Source organism: Megalops cyprinoides, chromosome 4, assembly GCF_013368585.1.
Source record: "Megalops cyprinoides isolate fMegCyp1 chromosome 4, fMegCyp1.pri, whole genome shotgun sequence".
NCBI lineage: Eukaryota > Metazoa > Chordata > Actinopteri > Elopiformes > Megalopidae > Megalops > Megalops cyprinoides.
The window spans coordinates 10,993,066-11,011,135 of record NC_050586.1 but is presented as its reverse complement, the minus strand read 5'-3'; the positions used below and the strand labels follow the sequence as shown (position 1 = coordinate 11,011,135).

Here is an 18,070-nt window from a genome sequence, read left to right as displayed (position 1 = left end):
TTTACTGCCCTTTGAGTCAGCATCACCTTTCGCTGGAGCACTCTTTAGGCAAACGGTTTTATTAACAGTGAGTGTGGTTAGGATAGTGGGGAGAGATGTCAGGCTCAGGTGGTGTTAACAGGATCCCTGTAGGATATTGTCTAGTGTTTCAGGGAAGTCAAAATCTATTCCATCACATACCACAGTGCTATATTTGCCTGGAGGTTGCCAGAGAAGGTAAACTGAGAAGACTAAGAAATACAGCATATAGTCACCACTGGGGGGTCTGCCTAAAGCACAGACTTAATGTTGCTCCTTGTCTGCAGTGAGGAGGCTATTCCCAGTGTCCCATGAGCAGCCCCACCAGCCCCCTTCAAACCAACAAGTGCTACAAGCACTCTAATTGAGCAGAGCCTCCGAACGGAGCTACAGAGTGCCATTGTCCAGCAAAAGGAGACACACTGTTGTTTCTGGCCAGGGTAGAGACATGAGGTCAGTCAGGAAAAATCCACTCACATGGACCCTGGGTATGGAGAGTGTTTGTGTGCGTAGGTGTGTCTGTCACACAAAGCGAAAGTGTGTAAAGGTGTGTGCGACTTGGAAGATGAGCGGCTGAACAAGGGCAGCATTTGGAGACATCGCTGCAATCTGCTATCAAGTGAAAGCAACAGAATCCCCCTTTAAAAAATGTAAAACAACTAGCTAGGCTACACAATGCCAGACCAACTATATCAGCCCATGTCTTTATGAACAATCACATCAACATTGTTAGAAAAAGCACAAATGTTTAGGGTGATGCAAAAGTAGGTAAGGAGCAGGGCTCGTAACTGAAAGCCTGCTGGTTTGAGTCCCCGCTGGGGCACTGTTGCTGTACCCTTGGGCAAGGTACTTAACCCAGAATTGCCTCAGTAAATGTCCAGCTGTATAAATGCATAACATGTAAAACTTTAAACTACGTAAGCTGCTCTGGATAACAGCGACTGCTAAATGACAATAGTGTAGTCTGAGGACAAAATGGTTACTCATTTCCTAGAACCTGAGACCTATTTTGGGGGGTATAAAAAGGGAATCCTGAGGAGTGGAAAAGTAGGAAGGAGACGGTAATTATTTTTTGGAGCTGGCACAGCGCGGAAACGAAGCAGAGCTGGAGAGGGGAGCCGCGGGTCTTCTGGCCTGGGTCCAGATGCCACTGCTCTCATTATCTCAGCCAGAGACGCAGGCTTGTAAAAAAAATGAGCTGGAGGATGCCAACAGCCAGGCACAGCGGGGATGCCCAGAAAGCACCCACAGGGAGAGGGATGGGGGAAGAGGCCACACAGACAGGCTCTTATGAGGAGGTGTTACTAGGGGTGGCAAGTATTCCAGTGTGACAATACTTCAGACATTTGTTATGGTTCTGTACGATAACTGGATGAAGCTATTGAGGGACCACAGCTGTATTGTGCCCTGATCACACATTTCACAAAGCTTGACTGGAAGCGCTCTCCCTAAAACCCTGCACACTGACAGTACTGTTTCTATGCTTCTCAGGCTCTTTCTGTCTCACTGCATCGGGTCTCACCTGTCCACCAGCAGCTGCAGCTGTGTCTTGGAGTTCTTGATCTTGTTCTGGGCCTCAACGTTAAGCATCTCCGCAGTGTTCTCCCCATTGATCTCCACGATGACATCACCCGGCTGCAGGCTGGCTTGCTCGGCTTTGCTGCCGCCGTTCACCTGTTGGCACAGACACACACACATACCTGTTAGGGAAGTTGGTCTGACTCTGAAGGTGCTGCTGGAAAATAGGTAAACAAGCAAATGTCAACACAAAGATATTCAAAAATGGGAAACCACTGCCTGACATTGGAACATTGGATTTCCAAGCTACAGCCCCAACCCTAATGAATTTTAGGGTCACCGTTTAATCAGTCAGTGATTTACATATCAAATGCCAATTGATACAAGGTCAGCATAATAACTATTTAAAGCCTTAAGGCAGAAGGAAAACCAGCAGATCCGGTGTCAACAGGGGCTGCGGGCATTGACAATGTAGACATCTATAAAAGGGTCCTCTAATTATCCTATTAGTAGCAATCCCCTCTCTCAAGGCCATGATCCAACAAGCCCTCAGTGAATCCTTCAGGGTCAATGCATAGAGCCAGCACTGAAGGGCTGACTGTGAAGAGTTCGACCTCAGCTTTGGGTTCACTGCATGACAAGGGCAGCAAGCCACCATGAACGGCAAGGAGCCGTTGAGGGTTGACTTTGGCAGATCTCCTGTAAATAAACACACATTCACACACAAACACGTGCGACAAAAGGGCAGTGTTCATGGTGTAGTGTTCTTATGAGAACTAGATGAGATTTGGAGTCAATAAGCTGTGACACAATTAAACTAAGAGAGAGCCTGGCAAAGCCACTAACCACAGGGTTGGATGGGCACAAAGACCAAACCAATGAGCTCACACAGCACTGAACCCCACATCCTCCATCTAAAGTGGCACAGCACACAAGAATACCAGGATACAGGGCTTTTTTCTCTTTTACAAAAAAGCAAGAGGGCAGAGGTGCCATGTTTGTGGGTCTATTCGAGTGGCAATTAAGCGTTGCTGTGGCGACCAACAATGGTGCGTGCCTTTTTCAATCAGGACACGCCTCGCTTCACAAAAACTAAGGCCGCTTTTTTTTTTTTTTTTTTGCTGGGGCTGTGGAAACAGGGGCTGCTCCCCTCTGAGGCCAACTCAGCATCGGCGTTGTTTCGGTGCCAGGCTGCTACCACTCCCCAGTGTGCAAGAGGTACAGCTGCAACCCCAGACAGGGAAACATGGAGCTGGGGTTGCACTACTACTTAAAATGTGCTTTCATGACTGCATTCAATTATGAGGTTTTCCCCTCACAGCAAGGGAATGTCACTGGATTCCTATGATCTCTCTGTGTCTGTTTCTTAGCTGAGACACTACCAAAACAGCTCCACTTCGGCACTTCGTTCCGGACTTCAGTGAAAACCAGTGGTGCGCGAGACAACCCATGGCGGGTGGAAGAGCTAACAGCTGCGACATGCTAGAGAATTTAGCCAATAATCACTTATGAGGATAGAGGGCAGGGGCAGACAAAATCTTCTTCAGCTGGTTGTCAGGTAAGATTTAATCCCCAGATATGTCCAAATTCTTTCAAAATTCCAAACTGGCAATAATAGAGCACCACCTGCTGTGGTTGTCCACCAATACTATGTGATGGAAAGTACTGAGGATGCGAAGACGAGGGTGTGCACAGTGGACGACTCAGTGGATTCAGCCCAGCCTATGGCACGGAGGAGGAGTCCGCCCTCGGATTCCTGAGCTTGTTTACGGAGGGCTACTGGGTAATGTCTTCCCTCGCCTCCTGCATGCACTGACCCAGGACTCCCGTCTTCCTGTTTCTCTGCCACCGAGGCTTGGAAAAACACACATCAAAAAAAAAAAAAAAAAAAACAATGGGCCCGGCACTCAGACCTCTGTCCCCCATGAATGTAATCAGTGATTTCCTCCTGAAGGAGCACACTTGCTCCTACTGGATGGAACGTGGTAGCTGGGGGGAAACAGGGTAGCAACCAAGAGACACAAACAAACGCCGGGAGCAGGCAGACCGGTGAGGAGGATACAGCTGGCACCGAGGGCCATGTCCTATGTCTGCTGGGTCACAGTTATGTAACCATTTCTATTCTACTCCATAACTAGCTATTAACCCAAACTCCACACTTACGCACTGCTGCACTGCTCATTTGTAATGAGCTTCAAATGGTGCTTTGTCACTCAAATTCGCCCTGTTACAGAGAGAACCAAGTTTGAGTCAGATCAGCGGCCAAGGCTGAGGGTGGTTATACCTTGGAAACAGTAATCGCCTTCTTGAAGTCTCTCCCTCCGGATATTCTGAAGCCCCAAGGAGAAGGGCCAATCAAGTTCACTGTAAATGCCATCCTGTGACCACAGGCCGCCGCCTACTGCCTTTATAAAGCCCGTGCACCTGTGGGAGGGAGACAGAGAGAAACAGAGAGAGAGAAAGAGAGAGAAAGAGAAAGATAAAGAAACATGTTCAGGCCCTGGGTATAGATGGCATATCACTTCCCAGTCAGTGTCATGTGTGCTAGAATTTGAATTCAGGTGATTTTGGCAACTGCTATCACCTATCCTGCTTTGATTTTATCTCCCACTGCATGACTGGTGCCCGAACTTTCTGACAGGCATTTTGTAAATAACCACATCAAACTGGAATGGAAAGAATTTGAAACCCAGAGGCACATGACTGGCATTGCTGAAGTGCTTTCAAACCCAAAGCTTTCATAAGTTCCAAATGTCTTTCAGAGAAAAGGGTGATTAAACCAAAGACAGGGAATACAATGGTACATGTTACAGTCAAAGCTATAATTATACAGACAGATTCCCACCCGATCTCAAGAGTTTCACCCAACGTTTCTGCTTTTGTGCAACAATCACGTCTCTGCCCATGGCAAGGCAGGCTTGGAAAATTTCAACAAGATGTGAAGAAGGGCCAGAGCGAGGGGCATCCATGACCAATGGAAACTGCATTTCCTGCAGTTACCGTGAGCCATGACTGTAACGGCGAGGCTGATTCTGTGCGAGGTGTTTATTATCTGCACATGTGTGGGGCTCAGACAGTCCAGCTCTTCTGTCATGCATGCTGCGGTTGTGGGTGAGGGAGGGGTGCTGGGCAGACTTACAGGCCCCACCACAACACACTAGGGTCTCTTACACTCTTCCACAGGCCTCCAGAGGGACCAGAACTTAGCCTACTGCAGCAGCCAGCCTGAGACACCGTTTTACCATTTCAACTGTGTGCGCTAACACGTGTGCTACTCTGTTCACATCTTTCTAAGATCCCCCTAAAATTTGCACAGGTCAGCTACCGGCGAATTCATTTATTTGCGTGTCAGTGAGAATAAACCACTTGATTGAGAGACAGAAACACAGAGAAACCGTGTAGGGCTTCTGAGGATCTCACCTCAACAGGAACACAGGCGAAAAATAAACAAGCTAAAGCCTGACAGATGCCTTCACTTCTCGCTCAGATGAAATATCGCAGAAGTTATATTCTTCTCCATTTCGCGAACAGAGAATAGCTGACAGCCAAACGGCTTGCGTAACTCCAGGTGTTAAAAGCTTACGAAGGAGCACGTGTACGCGCACTGATTTTTCTCGGGTGCAGATCCTGAGGAACGCCAGTTGGTGTGTTTCTGGGCTCAGCTGCTGCTGCACTCATCTTCGGCAGTACATGCTTGCACAAGTCATCATGTGACGGCACTGGAGTCAGTGATATACCGCACTGGTTCTGGGACAGACCTACCCGTTCACAGCTGATTTAGTGTCGAGATTTAGCTCTGTCAGAGGGAGAAGTCTGAGTGTAGCCGCCGTTTTATTGCAAGTCCATACACTGCTATTTGGGGTCACTGCTTAAATGGGTTAGAAGAGCACACAGTATCGACAGTAGCGGCTCAATACCTGAACCTTGGCACATCATGTGACAACACACTTTGTCTTATCAGTAATGCTTACGTTACTCAGAGACTACAAAACTCCCTTGTCATCACTTTGGTACATTTAGAAGATAGTTGCTGAGCTGGAGCCCTTTTTCTGGCCTGGACCACTGCAGGAAAACAGGCAAAGGACTGAAAATTGTCACGTTGTACTAACCTTTGACTTGAAGCCTGCAGGTAGAGCTATTGGCTTAGGTCCTGAATATGTGATTTGGCTATCCTACTAAAACTGTGCTACAACTGTTGTGTGTCACTGCAACGTCCAGGATTGAGATAAGGCCCTCTAACATCCCAAGCCAGGAAGTAAACAGTGGTACAAAAATGTGCATTTGCACATGGACCCAAGAGGGTTCATTTGATGCGTGCCCAATACCCAGGGCATAAAACTGACTCTTTCCTACTTTTTTCTCTCAATTCAGCTGTATGCAAGACTTACATATATATATATATAAATATGTATATACATATATATATATATATATATATATATATATATATATATATATATATATATGCACCCACAACACAGCCAGACTTTGTCGGGATTATCCCATGTTTCCATGACCAATCAGGAGCCACTGATGTAAGGCCCAATCCCCAGGACGACTGACTTGAAGAATCTCTCTCTGTGTGCATTCCTCAAGTGCTTGGGAGGAGGAACGCGAAACCCACCCGGTCATTAGCAGAGTCAGGCAATTAGTGAGGTTATGAGGCTCACCATCATTAGGAGCTCTTAATTGCTGCGGCAATGAGAAACATTCAAGAGCTGCGGCGATGAAGACTCACTTAATCACAGGGAACGACTGCCCCAGTTTCCCAGACCCAGAGCACTTCAATTAGTACCACACAACAATGTGCCATTGGGGCATATTCTCCAGTGAACCTAAATTCATACCAAGAATGCCTAAAATCAATTCAGATCCGATCAACCAACTGTCTAAAACAACAAATGCTCCGTGCTTCTTCTTCATGGACAGACACAGAGCATATCAACGCAGCTGGCATACCTTATTTGTTCACAATGATAAATTTACTTCTGTTTATTTTCTGTTTTTATTCATAGTATTCATGGTCTCTTCCTCATCTATTCAGGAACATGTTTATTTGTCTTGCTTAAGGTTCCTTTTTCAAAGTGTCAAAGTGTCAGCCAAAGAGCTCCTACAAACAATAGAAGTGTTTAAAGAATAGCGTATTGTGAAAGGAACTGTCCTTCAAATACTTTTTCTTGACTGTCAAGTGTTTACAAGCACGAGTAAACATTCAATTATTCTGAATGAGTTTATTCATTTTGCTTGGAATGTTTTGTCTGATTAAAATAAAAAAAAATAAAAACATTCTAAAAAAACTTTTTAATAAAAGCTATTTTAATAAAGCAATAACCTTTGCCTACAGCAGTTCAGGCCTTCATGAAATGGGTGTACTGCGTCTTATAAACAAGCACATGGATTACAGAGTTAGACCGAAACATCACACAAATTAAATCATACAAAATATTTGACATATACGAGACAAATCAAACAAGTAAATCTGACAGGTGGTGTGACAGTCATTTTTGAAATGCGGTTTCTGTCTAGGTGACGTTTTGTTGACGTTGCTAGGCAACGATGGAAACAGTACGGTCACAATAGGGAGGAATGTGAGCAATGGAGTGGCCCATCCAGTTCTGAAGGTATGCGTGACCGTCAGGTGAGATATTAGTACAAATATGTGCCACGGCTGGGACAGGCCTTTCACATTCTGGTATCGGAACACCTTTGGGCGGAGGGGGGTCAGGGAAGCACAAAAGGGGCGTGACCCATTCACTGGCATTGTTAGCACTTTTGTGACCAGGTACTGACATCCAGACCAGCATTTATCGCTTATTTCCCATACATACTTTCACCTGAGGCCTAACCAGCAGAACGCACAAGTCAATCGGATGACTGAAAGTCAAATGAATAGAAGAGGTGAAAGTTAACTGAACCAATGGCGTGGCTGACAATGAACTGAGTCAATGGGCACAACTGAGGCTCAGCTTTACAGCTGTGATGGTGGCAAAAAAACAGGGATGAAACTAAATGAATTAATGACGCAGAATGAAACCCATGAGTGACGGCTTGTCGTGGGGGATGCCAAGAGGGTGGCAGAGCGAGCAGAAGCGGATGACATGCTGAACTGTTAAAAAAAAAACACCTGCAGGCGCTTGTCACCTGGAGCCGGTGGTGAAACTCGGAGCCAGTCCAACGCGACGGGGCAGAGCAGCTTGCACTGCATATGGTTACAGACTCTCTGGTCACGTGACGGGGGGCCAGCGGTGATTGCCGGAGACAGGAGGATTACAGTAATGTGACCAAGATGAATCCCACCTGCAGGTACTTAAACACGCCAATACAGAGTCTCTTACTGCCACAGTGGAACATGATAGGAGATTGTTATTTTGTGGACGGATCAGAGACCACTTAAAGGCAATTAACTGCAGCGAGGGAAATGTCAGGGAATTCCACCAGGCTGTCCACAGGCAAAGGTGCAGTAGTGCCCGGTAGCAAGCTCGACAAGCTGAAGCCCGAGGGGGCACGCGGAGCTTACCGAGCCTGGAGGTTACTGACAGAGGCAATATTATGATGTCTGCCTACATTAATCTCCTTCTCCTGTTTACATATCCCTTCGACTAGTTTTGTAAAGACTTCAAAGGGCAACTGAGATTTTGAGAGCACGTGTGCAACTTGCAAAGACAAGTTGGTGGAATTACACAGTTTAGCCAAGATAAGTACCGTAAGATTACGCGCACACACCCTTGGGTCAATAGCTTCGGCTGTGCCCCATCTTACTGCCAGGTTGGAAAGGATGGACTCTTTTGATCAATTTTACTTCAAAGATGAGCCTTCTGTGTGGGGAGAAGAGATTTTTTTTTCCACTCAAATGGGTCTTGTCATCATCACACAAAGCTGGTATCCCTCACCTTTCCCCTGCTTGCTACATGATTGACACTTCCCCCATGCAGCTTCTTATTCACTGGACAGAGACAATAAATGAAAACTGCAGTGTGCTAATGCCAGACAAATAGCGTGACAGAAAACACAGACGCAACCCTATCGTGCCCCAATGCTGGCTCAATGCTATACAAGTAGCACATTGCCATTCAGATCTGCTTATTATGGCACCAGAGAACCGCTGCATTCTACTGGACCATCAAGTTGCGGGGGTGACGCTTTCTGTGCGGTTCAGACTCCATGATGCTTCTGCTGGCGGACACCCCCAATTTGGTCTGCGCTGGAGTCGGCAGCCTCTTTTGAAACCCCGCCCCGCTTTGAAGCGTGTTTCCTCCCTCGGCGGTACCTGCCAGACCCGAGCCGTATGAGTCGAGCCGGGAGGAATGTGCGAGCCTCTCCCCAATTCTGACAGGTCACTTGGAAAGCATTCCCCACCAACACCTCACAAACACACACCAGTGATTCGATCAGGCAAAACTGTCATCTCTAAGGTGATGAAGATGTATCAAATAATAACAGAGATGAGCTCAAACAGCAGGGGAAAAAATGAGTCTTGACTTATGGAGAATGAGTAATTTGAGCTTTTGTGGGTGGGATAAGGCTGGTTTACAGATGTCCTATGGACATCCTGTGAAAGAAGTGTTATGAACTAAAACTACTATCCCTCCCTCTCTCCCCACCACTTCACTTTAATTTTTCATGCAGGACAAGTAAAGAAATAAAACAGAACAAGTTAGGCAACTTCCCTACATGATAAATTTTTCTGATGATAAACAATGACTCATAACCTGCAGTGTATTAGTTTGAATATAATCCGGTATTGTTGTTAAGATGAAGACACCCAACGAGTGTTCTCTCAGCTCTGTGAGCATATACAGAGGCCAGGTCTTGGCATATGCCGCCCTCCACTACGTCGTGATACAGACCTGTACTCTACTTCTTTTCCACAATGCTTCAGAGCACCTCCAGAGCCTGCGTCAGAGTCTCACTCCATTAAGTTGTGGGGGGGCCAGGAGAGCTCTACCATATCTAGCAGCATCAGCCATGGATCACGTTACTGCCTCTGCACAGGCTCCCCCAAAGCATGGCAATCAGGGCACCATACCACACCCCCTGCATGCACCATTAAGCCTCTCTGAGGTGCTGGTGCCCAGTTGCACTTAAGCAGTTTACCACAGTGCTGCCTCTGAATCATAGCTCCATCCGACCGCCATTTCCACAGGTTTTCTCAATATCCTGTTGCAGCCATGCAGCTCTGTGCAGCCCATTTAAGCTCGGGCATTCGGATGCATACAAACACCGACAGGGCCTCTAAGTGACAACAGCATCTGCGGAAGGGGATGGAAAACAAAGCTGTTGCATTCATACGTTTTTTTTTTTTTACAAACTGAGACGCAATCAGCAAATGCTCCCGTCTGCCGTTTGTCTGACCGAGTTAAGGCTGCCACAGGCCTAACCACAACACGATCAGGCACACAGACAAGCGACTGGAAACGACTTTCATCATCTAAACGTCACCAGATCGTATCTTAGGGTGCGACTTCCTGCTGCTGAACCAACTGAAGAACGGCTCATAACGGAGGATGTTTATACATAAGGTCCGAAACACTGAGTTCAGCAATCCCTCTAAAATCGACCCGGACAGGGCTAGGTTCAGGTGACAACTTCCCCCATCAACTCATTTCAGCTCATTTCTCCAAGGCCTAGAGGGCTGGAGGCAGAGCGTAGCAAAGTCTTGCATTGTTATTTTTCAGAGCACAGAGGAAACAGCCTGACTAAAGAGCTTCTCTGCAGAACTGCGACCTACGCTTGACGAGGCCTGACTCATTTCACTCCTGCTCGCGCATTCTCTAAACCTACACCCATTCCTTGTCAGAGGCCAGAATAACACGGGGCCGAATTTCTGTCCCGCGGCCGGGGGACTGCGCAATCAGCACGCTGGAGGGGTCAGGAAATCAACACAATTGGACATGAAAGGATGGGGGGGGGGGTGTATGTGAAAGGCTGTGTCACACAAAGAGAAGGTGCTGTGCAAATTCCAGGCGCCCAGATGAATGGGGCCCAGCGGTTCCAGTTCCACGTGAGCTCAGGGAAAAGCATCCAGCTTTTTCCCACCCATTCAGGCCCGGCACAATCGGCATAATCCGGGCGCTGCCAGGATGGCTGTCCGAATGCAGATGCTGTGAGGAACTCAAGCGAGCTTGTTTCGAGATGAGCTCTCTCGAGCCAGTGATGATGAGCTCAACCGGTATAAAGCCCCACTGTAGCCTGCGAGCTAACTCCTCACAGGAGAGCATGCTCCTTTTGAAGGCAGAGCTGCAGATAACTATGCTGCAATTTACCTCACACTACAGTTCAGGGTAATGACATAAATACAGACCTGTCCTCCCGGTGTATTACCTGGTCACTCACTGCTCCTTAAATACAGTCTTTACCTCACTTCCAGGGTATTTAATTGTGGCTTATGTGCAGGAGTGGGTCTGACATCTCTGCTTCAACTTAACATTGTCTGAAAGGTTTTCTGCACAAGTTCCTGAGGCATTACTAAATTGAAAAAAAAGTTTCTTATTCTTTCAAAACTGTGCATGTTGTAAAATTCTATACTCTAGGCTGGCACTGTTATTTCTTGTACATTGAACAGGCTTTGTACGCACCCCAAAAAAACCTCTTAATCACTTATCTCTGAAAATGGTAAAAATTTAAGGCAATTAAGAGAATACGGCATGCTGACACACAGCATAGATATTTACTGAGAAAATGTGGCACGGTGGGGTAGAACACGCCAATAAAGCTCCACACCTCTTAATTGTCAACGTGAAAATATTGAAATGAATGAGTTTCTGTAGGTGTGTCAGTCCTGATGTACGAAGTACGCTGGTACACCCTCGATCCAAACTCCTCGTTACTACGCTGGGAAAACGCACCGCGCAAACAATGCGCACATCCCTGAATGTGTAGCCTTACGCGTAGTAAACTTTAGCATTGCTTGACGAACACTTGTGGGTATGTGCCGTACACCGTCGCACAAAAGGCTAATTCAACTGATGCGATTTTAAGAGATGGGGTGGTTCTGATTACCACTTTCCCACATGTTAAAAGGTTTTAAAAGTTTACAATCCCTTTTGAAGAAGTTTAACCTGTTACACAAAAATACCAAGAGTCTGTACTTATGAGCAATTTTAGAGTGTTTAGACCTAAATGGCAATCTGAAGCAATTCTTAAATTGTATGGTGGTAATGTGCACCAAAAGATTGTAGCCAGCTTGTAATGTCTCAAAACACCAGTGTTTTTGTTTTTCGCCTACAAATAAAGGGTAGCGCTAACCCATCGGTACCTCGGTTTTCCACTTCGCATCAGCGTGTCATATCTGTTCAGAAAGTGCATTGATCAGCTTGCACACCACGCACCTCTGTGTTTCATGTTTACCATGTTTGTATTTTGTTGCGTAAAAACAACGAAGCACGAACTGGGACGAACTAGCACTAAAGGTCCCTTCTCCCCTCGTTCGGTCAATTTCTCAACCAAGGCATCAATACAAGTCCCCAGAAGCTTAAAGTACGGAACCGCTGGCTGGCTGGCTGGCTGCTGAGGGGGAATATGAGAAGGGTGGAAATCTCCAGGCGCAAATAAATAAATTGCCAAGACACACAAACCAAGAGAAAACAATCTCTGTTTACGAATCCTTCGGCAGCTCGTTATGTCTAAGCTTCAAGCAGACTTGTCTATACAAAATAGATAAATTCGGATATGAATAGCATTTTGCAAGCACGCGCCGTTCCTTTACGTAACGTTACGCACCTGAACCCGTTTAATGACCTTCCAATACATAGGTCTACGGTGTCAGTGACATGACAGGTGACATATATCGTACAAAAAGCACATTAAGAGAATTGCAAAGAGTACGAACAACAGAACTGCACTTATTTAAAACTGACATTATTGGAGGTACCAAAATCGATATAATCTATGGCTGCGTTTTATTTCCCCTCACTTTTGGAGAATAATCATCTTTTAACATTTGATGTTATAATGTTTTGACACGTTATAAACAACCAGGCGACACATGCTCAAACATAATCTCACTTTTACGACACATGTAGATGAAGATCACTTTTAAACTTACCAGTTACTGCAGCTCAGGTTGATAGGAAAGAAACGGTTGCTAACACCAGCGAACGCTGAACAGCCGTCGTTACTTATACACCTGCGGTCTGCTGCTCTCCTGTCGGCTACCAACCGTCAGTTGCGCCCAGCGAGACAAAACTGAAAGGGAGGTAATCGACGTCCAAACTTACGATGCGCTTCTTGAACTACAGAACTGATAGTGTTTTTCAATTCCCGTCCGCAACTTATCAAAAAAAAAGTTTCACAGTACGACTATCCGTGTGTGTTAGCGTGTCCGGCTGCTTTAGTTATATATAGTTCATGTGACTGCCACTGCCACACAGATAGAAAAACTGAAAGGACGTATTCAGATGCTCTCAAAAATGCGCTTCCTCTCTAACTTGTTTCCATGGGTCGAAGAGAAGAAATAAAATCACCTGCAAGCACGCCACCCCTTCGGGTATGAGATCATATGCCACGTGTTATAATCAAAATAAAGATTCTAAAGCATGGCAGATCGCATTGGGCGTGCCGGCAAGGGCGGTAATGGGGGTGGGCGCTTAATTGAGATATTAATTCGACGTTGACGGAGGACGTGCAGAGCTTGAATAAATGCGCCACCTGCTGGTCAAACGTGCTTGCCAAACAGAACAGATAGGGGAGTGTTTTTTCTTTTCATATTCCACTGGGAAATCTTTAGCGAAAAGTTACCAACGGGAAAACACTGAAAATATTTTTCCCGTGTAATTGAAATATCCTGGCTGCGGTAGCGCAGGCACAGTACGCTTTCTTTAAAATATGCAAATCTAATCTGATGTTTTATCGGTCATCTCTTGAGACTAACTTTCAGGTGGAGATGTGGGGAAGTAATAATTAAAACATTGTTCAGGCAAATGTATTTTAAAAAGCAGTATCGAACATTTTATAAACATTATTTCAAATAAACCATTCCCTGATAGGGATGCGGGATTGTTTCCGAATGCTATATCCGGAGCTCAGCGGCTATGGAAAATTTGAATTTCCCTTTCTAGGTTGAAGTGACGTGTACTGTATGAATGTCAGAATAAACATTTCGGTCTCAATTTCAGTCTAAGTCTTCGTAAAGAAGGCCGATCTACAGAAACGTGAGATGATTGAAATCGTGTTGCATCATCTTTAGCCTTTAAGGCTAAATTAATTAACGGTCTATTGAAACTAACCAGCAGAAGATTTATTGAAAATGATCACATTGTTTGACTGTGAACTGCTCAGATTTGTTCAGATCTGTTCAGATTTGACCCCATTCCACCTTTCAGTAAAATGGAATCTTAAGAATCTAGGTGTGAGAATCTTCTGACAAATAAAATGTGGATTGTCCCGGTTTTCCTGTAGATCCCTCATCCCTCCACACAGGGGAGTTAAGGAGTACCTCTGGAAAATTTATGGAGATCTGAATTTTTTCACAAGCTTTCTAGTTTGTGAGAGGATTGGCTAATTAATTGTGATTCATTTTGTTTTTGTTGCAAAACATTGCAGTGAAAGAAGGGAGACAATAGCACAGGTACACATATCATTGTTTAACATGTTTTCTTTGCCGTGGAACCAGTGAGCCATCTGACCATACTAAATGCCACCACCACTAACTGCCATCAATACCAGTCAACAACCCAGTATTTGAATGAATTGACCTTTTATTGTGATGTAATGTAACCAACCTTCCATTGTAGAAGTCTAATTTAACTGGGATTCTATCCAAGTTACATGTTACCATTTCCTAATCCATTGCCATTTGACAAACAAAAAGGATATGCCCTCTACTTACTATGCATGGAGGTGGCCTATCTGTAGGGTGGAATTGCCTTGTAGTCATTAGGAGACTGACCTTGTTGGGTAGGATTACTAATTAGCATTCTGGGTGGGACACCGTGAATATATACATGAGGGTGTTTAACTTGAACTTCCTCTGTACACCTCCAGCTGTCTGGATAATTTGCAGAAAGTGAATGTAAGCAGTGCAAATTACCTTGGGTTTAGCGGTGTGCAAAGCAAGTAACACAAAATTGTGAAGTACAAAAACACAGCAGGGCGTGTTTCTGTTTCCAAAGTAAAAGATGAAGCCACAGTCTGAGATCACAAATGACAACTGGATGGTTTCCCATCAGTGAGTACAATTTATTGTCATCCAAAGATGTGAGTACCTTAGATAATGCAATACATTCTGTTGGCAATAAAATATATTATTTATTTCTGTAATTTATTAGCTGATTTAAAATTGCAGTGTCTGTGCTACTCTATATGTGGTACAACTGGGAACCAGCTATGCCTGCTTTCTTTTATTCAGCCAAATTGTAACAAAGAGACACAAAGACGTACTGTACCCATGGGTCATTCAGCATTTGTTGTCTGTGAATCTTCTTTTTTGTCTTCATCTGGTCTTCCGCGTTTTTTCCATGACATTCTTCTTGGTTGTCACAAACACACTCAATATGAGAATGAGATCCTTAACTTCTTACTTTAAAATGCCTGAACATGAGATTATTTGGGAAGACAGACCTAGTAGATGTACACATTGTGATAACATAGTATGAAAGCCCACAAAATTCTCTGTAACATCGATGCTTGGCTTGCCTGCATTTAGCATGGATTACATTGGCCTACATGATTCTAAATGATTAGCTGTTTAAGATAATATGTAAATATCTTTGTCAGAAAAATATGGTTTTATTTTTAAATCAATATAGAGGCAGCGCTGGTAAACAAAAGCTTGTGCAGCAGTACAAATGAGCTTTAACAAAATCAAATGTGCTCTGTGAGGCAAATGATTTGGTCCCTTTGTTGGAGGAATTTGCTGTTGCTTCTGTTCCTTTTGGGCAGTTGGTCACAATCATCAGCGGACAAAAGCACATGTGGCGTACAGAATTCAGAGCAATTCAGAAAGAAGGTGTTTAAGCCTGTCGTCTCCTTCGCAATTCCACTGCAAGCACTGTGAAATGGTAAGGATCGTTAATATCAATGACATGGCTCCTGTATGCCAGCCTGGTGGACCGCAGAGGTGGCCTAATCATCAAATCTACTGTTTAAATTCTTCTCTGGTCAACACTCCTTGTTACTTAGAACTCTGCTATTTGCCCTGTTTGATTTGCACTGTTGCATTTACTTAGGACAGAAGACACCGCCTCAGGTGACTTGGTGAAATGACCTGCTGTCCTGCTCAAGGCTAACAACTTTCTCTCTCACAACTTGTCACATTCTCTGTTCCAACCACTTTCTCAAACACTGCAGAGCAAGATTACTGATTAACTAACAATGAGCTCATGAAGCAAAGCAAGTAGTGCAAAAAAAAAAAGCAGATCAGGTCTTTTTGCTGATGCGTCTGGTTCAGCGGCATAGTACAAGTCTGTATATCCAAAGCGTGCCCCTGCAGTCTGGATTGGTGAAATAAAATTTGGCACAACTGTCATGTGACCTACTTAGTCTTTTTTTTAAAAGAATGAAGACTGCCATATTTTAAAAACAGCTTAGACTTGGATCCATTGATTTATCTGAACAGCCATGCTTCCATTACTTTTGTCTTCGGTTCACCCGGGAGGATGTTACAAATCTGCAATTAAATTGGAGGCAAACTTTACAAAGATGTCTGTAGGCACTTTTTATATTCTGTTACATGACATGGACAACAGAGTAGCATTGAAAAGGGAAGATGTCATATGAAATAATGCACTCTGGCCATTTTCCTGCATAAAGGCACTTTGATGTAAGTTGCAAAAACACCAGCTCACAGGCTTCAGATCAGTGCTGAAATGACACGTGGTTTAAACCCGGTGATGTATACTGCACTTCTTCAAAGCATGTTTTACTTGAAAATCCCAAAATGATACAAGGTCCAAGTGTTCAATAAGGCCACAAATTTAATCCAATCCAAAGGAAGGTTTTCACAAAAGGTTGGAGTTGTTTAGGAGGCGGGGGGATACAGCCCCATCTTCGTCAGCAAATGCCGTCACTCTTGTAAGACCTTGCATCATGGACTCTCATTGAAGCAGCACACATGGCCGTGGAAAACACTCCAAGTCCCACACGTGATAAGCCTAACATGCCAAAAGTGAAGAGGCTGACCATTTGATCCTCCTTGCTTCCTGTTCCAGAAACAGTGTCCACTTTGGTCAAGTGGTCAAGTGTGCATGCAATGGAGATAGAGTCTGGGGAATTGTAGGAGAATGCAAGTGGGGGGGGGGGGCATCATTAGTGGTTATCTGGCTGCTGTGATTTGTATGCTACTTAAAGCAAGTTTGTCTAAATAGGCAAACATCTCAGTCCAGTATTTTGTGAAGCAGGCAGGGCAGAGATAAGCACTTAGACTGGTGCCACATAGTTCCCTGGAAATGTCCCAAAGGCACGAGTCCTTTCTGACGTACCTGTTGAAGAAAAATAAGAGCGTAAGGCACTTTCATTCCAAAAGAATTGGGCATGCTATTACAAGCTGCACACATTCAGAACCCAGACATCTGTTCAATTTTACAAATGGAACTCGTAATTTCACACAATGTCCAGCAGAGGACAGAATTGCAACTGCTTAGTGCATTTCTGAGCACTGACCTAAAAGGTGATACTGAATCAAGGACTGGAGAGACACACTACCTACAAACCAGCCATCATCACACTTCTCCATCACTTGCACAATGTCTCCCTCTCTCAGCTCCAGCTCGTCACTGTTCTGTGGCTTGTAGTTGTAGACGGCTTTATACCTGATTTAATGAGAGAGAGGAGAGAACGAAGAGAGTGATGAAGCTGACCTTCTCCCTAACTAATGACTGGAATGTGGTCCATATGAGATGCCAAATCTATTGACTGTTTTAGCAAGCATTGGTGAATCATAGATATATATACATTCTATTAGCTGTGTGATGTCATCAGGGTATGTCAGTTCTGATCGAGAAAAACTGTTAAAAGCGCGAAGCCCTAATTCGATGGAGCTTTGCTTTGAATTCAGACTCACGGTTGCCGTTGGACCACTGTGGAGCCAGGATTGGTGGATGTCTGTGCTGTGGGTGGAGCCATGATGTGTTGGCTGGGCTGTGTCGAGTTGGTGGCATTTCCATTCTAATAAGAGGAGAGAGATTTTTAAAATCCCATACTACAGCTGGAAAATAATCAGTACTTCACTTGAAATACGTGATTGTAAGTGAGGTTCAATCCCTCCATACTCCATGCTGTTAACAGAATAGTAACTGAAATAGCTATACAAACATAGATAGATATAGATATAGATGTAAAAACATTTTTCACAGAAACCTGTAGTGTGTGGCATCCTACTTCTAAAGCTAAGGGAATTCACACTGTATGCTGTTGAAAAAGACACAGCTGTCCACTGATTTTGAAGTCAATGCCAATTTTATGAAACTTTATACAGAGCACAAAACAACTAATCAGTCTGCATGCATGTAATGCATGGCACGAGTTTGAAACACATTATCATCATTAACACATTAGCATCATTGTCATCTTTTTATTTTCATTCCGTGAGGTCAGGAGA

At 44.6% G+C, this 18,070-nt stretch overlaps 2 protein-coding genes across 6 annotated transcripts in view; both read right to left on the bottom strand.

Moving 5' to 3' along the window:
- pdlim2 (PDZ and LIM domain 2 (mystique)) overlaps window positions 1–13,050 on the bottom strand; it is a 41,333-nt gene extending 28,283 nt beyond the window's left edge. The window contains exons 1-3 of the mRNA XM_036526979.1: window positions 12,581–13,050; window positions 3,821–3,960; window positions 1,541–1,692 (exon numbers count right to left, since the gene is read on the bottom strand). Of these exons, the coding sequence (XP_036382872.1) occupies window positions 1,541–1,692; window positions 3,821–3,913 (245 nt within the window). The 5' untranslated portion in view covers window positions 3,914–3,960; window positions 12,581–13,050. The remainder of the gene's footprint in view (window positions 1–1,540; window positions 1,693–3,820; window positions 3,961–12,580) is intronic.
- A 1,714-nt stretch (window positions 13,051–14,764) lies between these two features.
- sorbs3 (sorbin and SH3 domain containing 3) overlaps window positions 14,765–18,070 on the bottom strand; it is a 31,635-nt gene continuing 28,329 nt past the window's right edge. For all 5 annotated transcript variants that reach the window (XM_036527034.1, XM_036527033.1, XM_036527035.1 and 2 more), the window contains 3 exons: window positions 17,534–17,637; window positions 17,176–17,282; window positions 14,765–16,952 (listed from right to left, as the gene is read on the bottom strand). In XM_036527034.1, coding sequence (XP_036382927.1) covers window positions 16,891–16,952; window positions 17,176–17,282; window positions 17,534–17,637 — 273 coding nt within the window. In that variant the 3' untranslated portion in view covers window positions 14,765–16,890. The remainder of the gene's footprint in view (window positions 16,953–17,175; window positions 17,283–17,533; window positions 17,638–18,070) is intronic.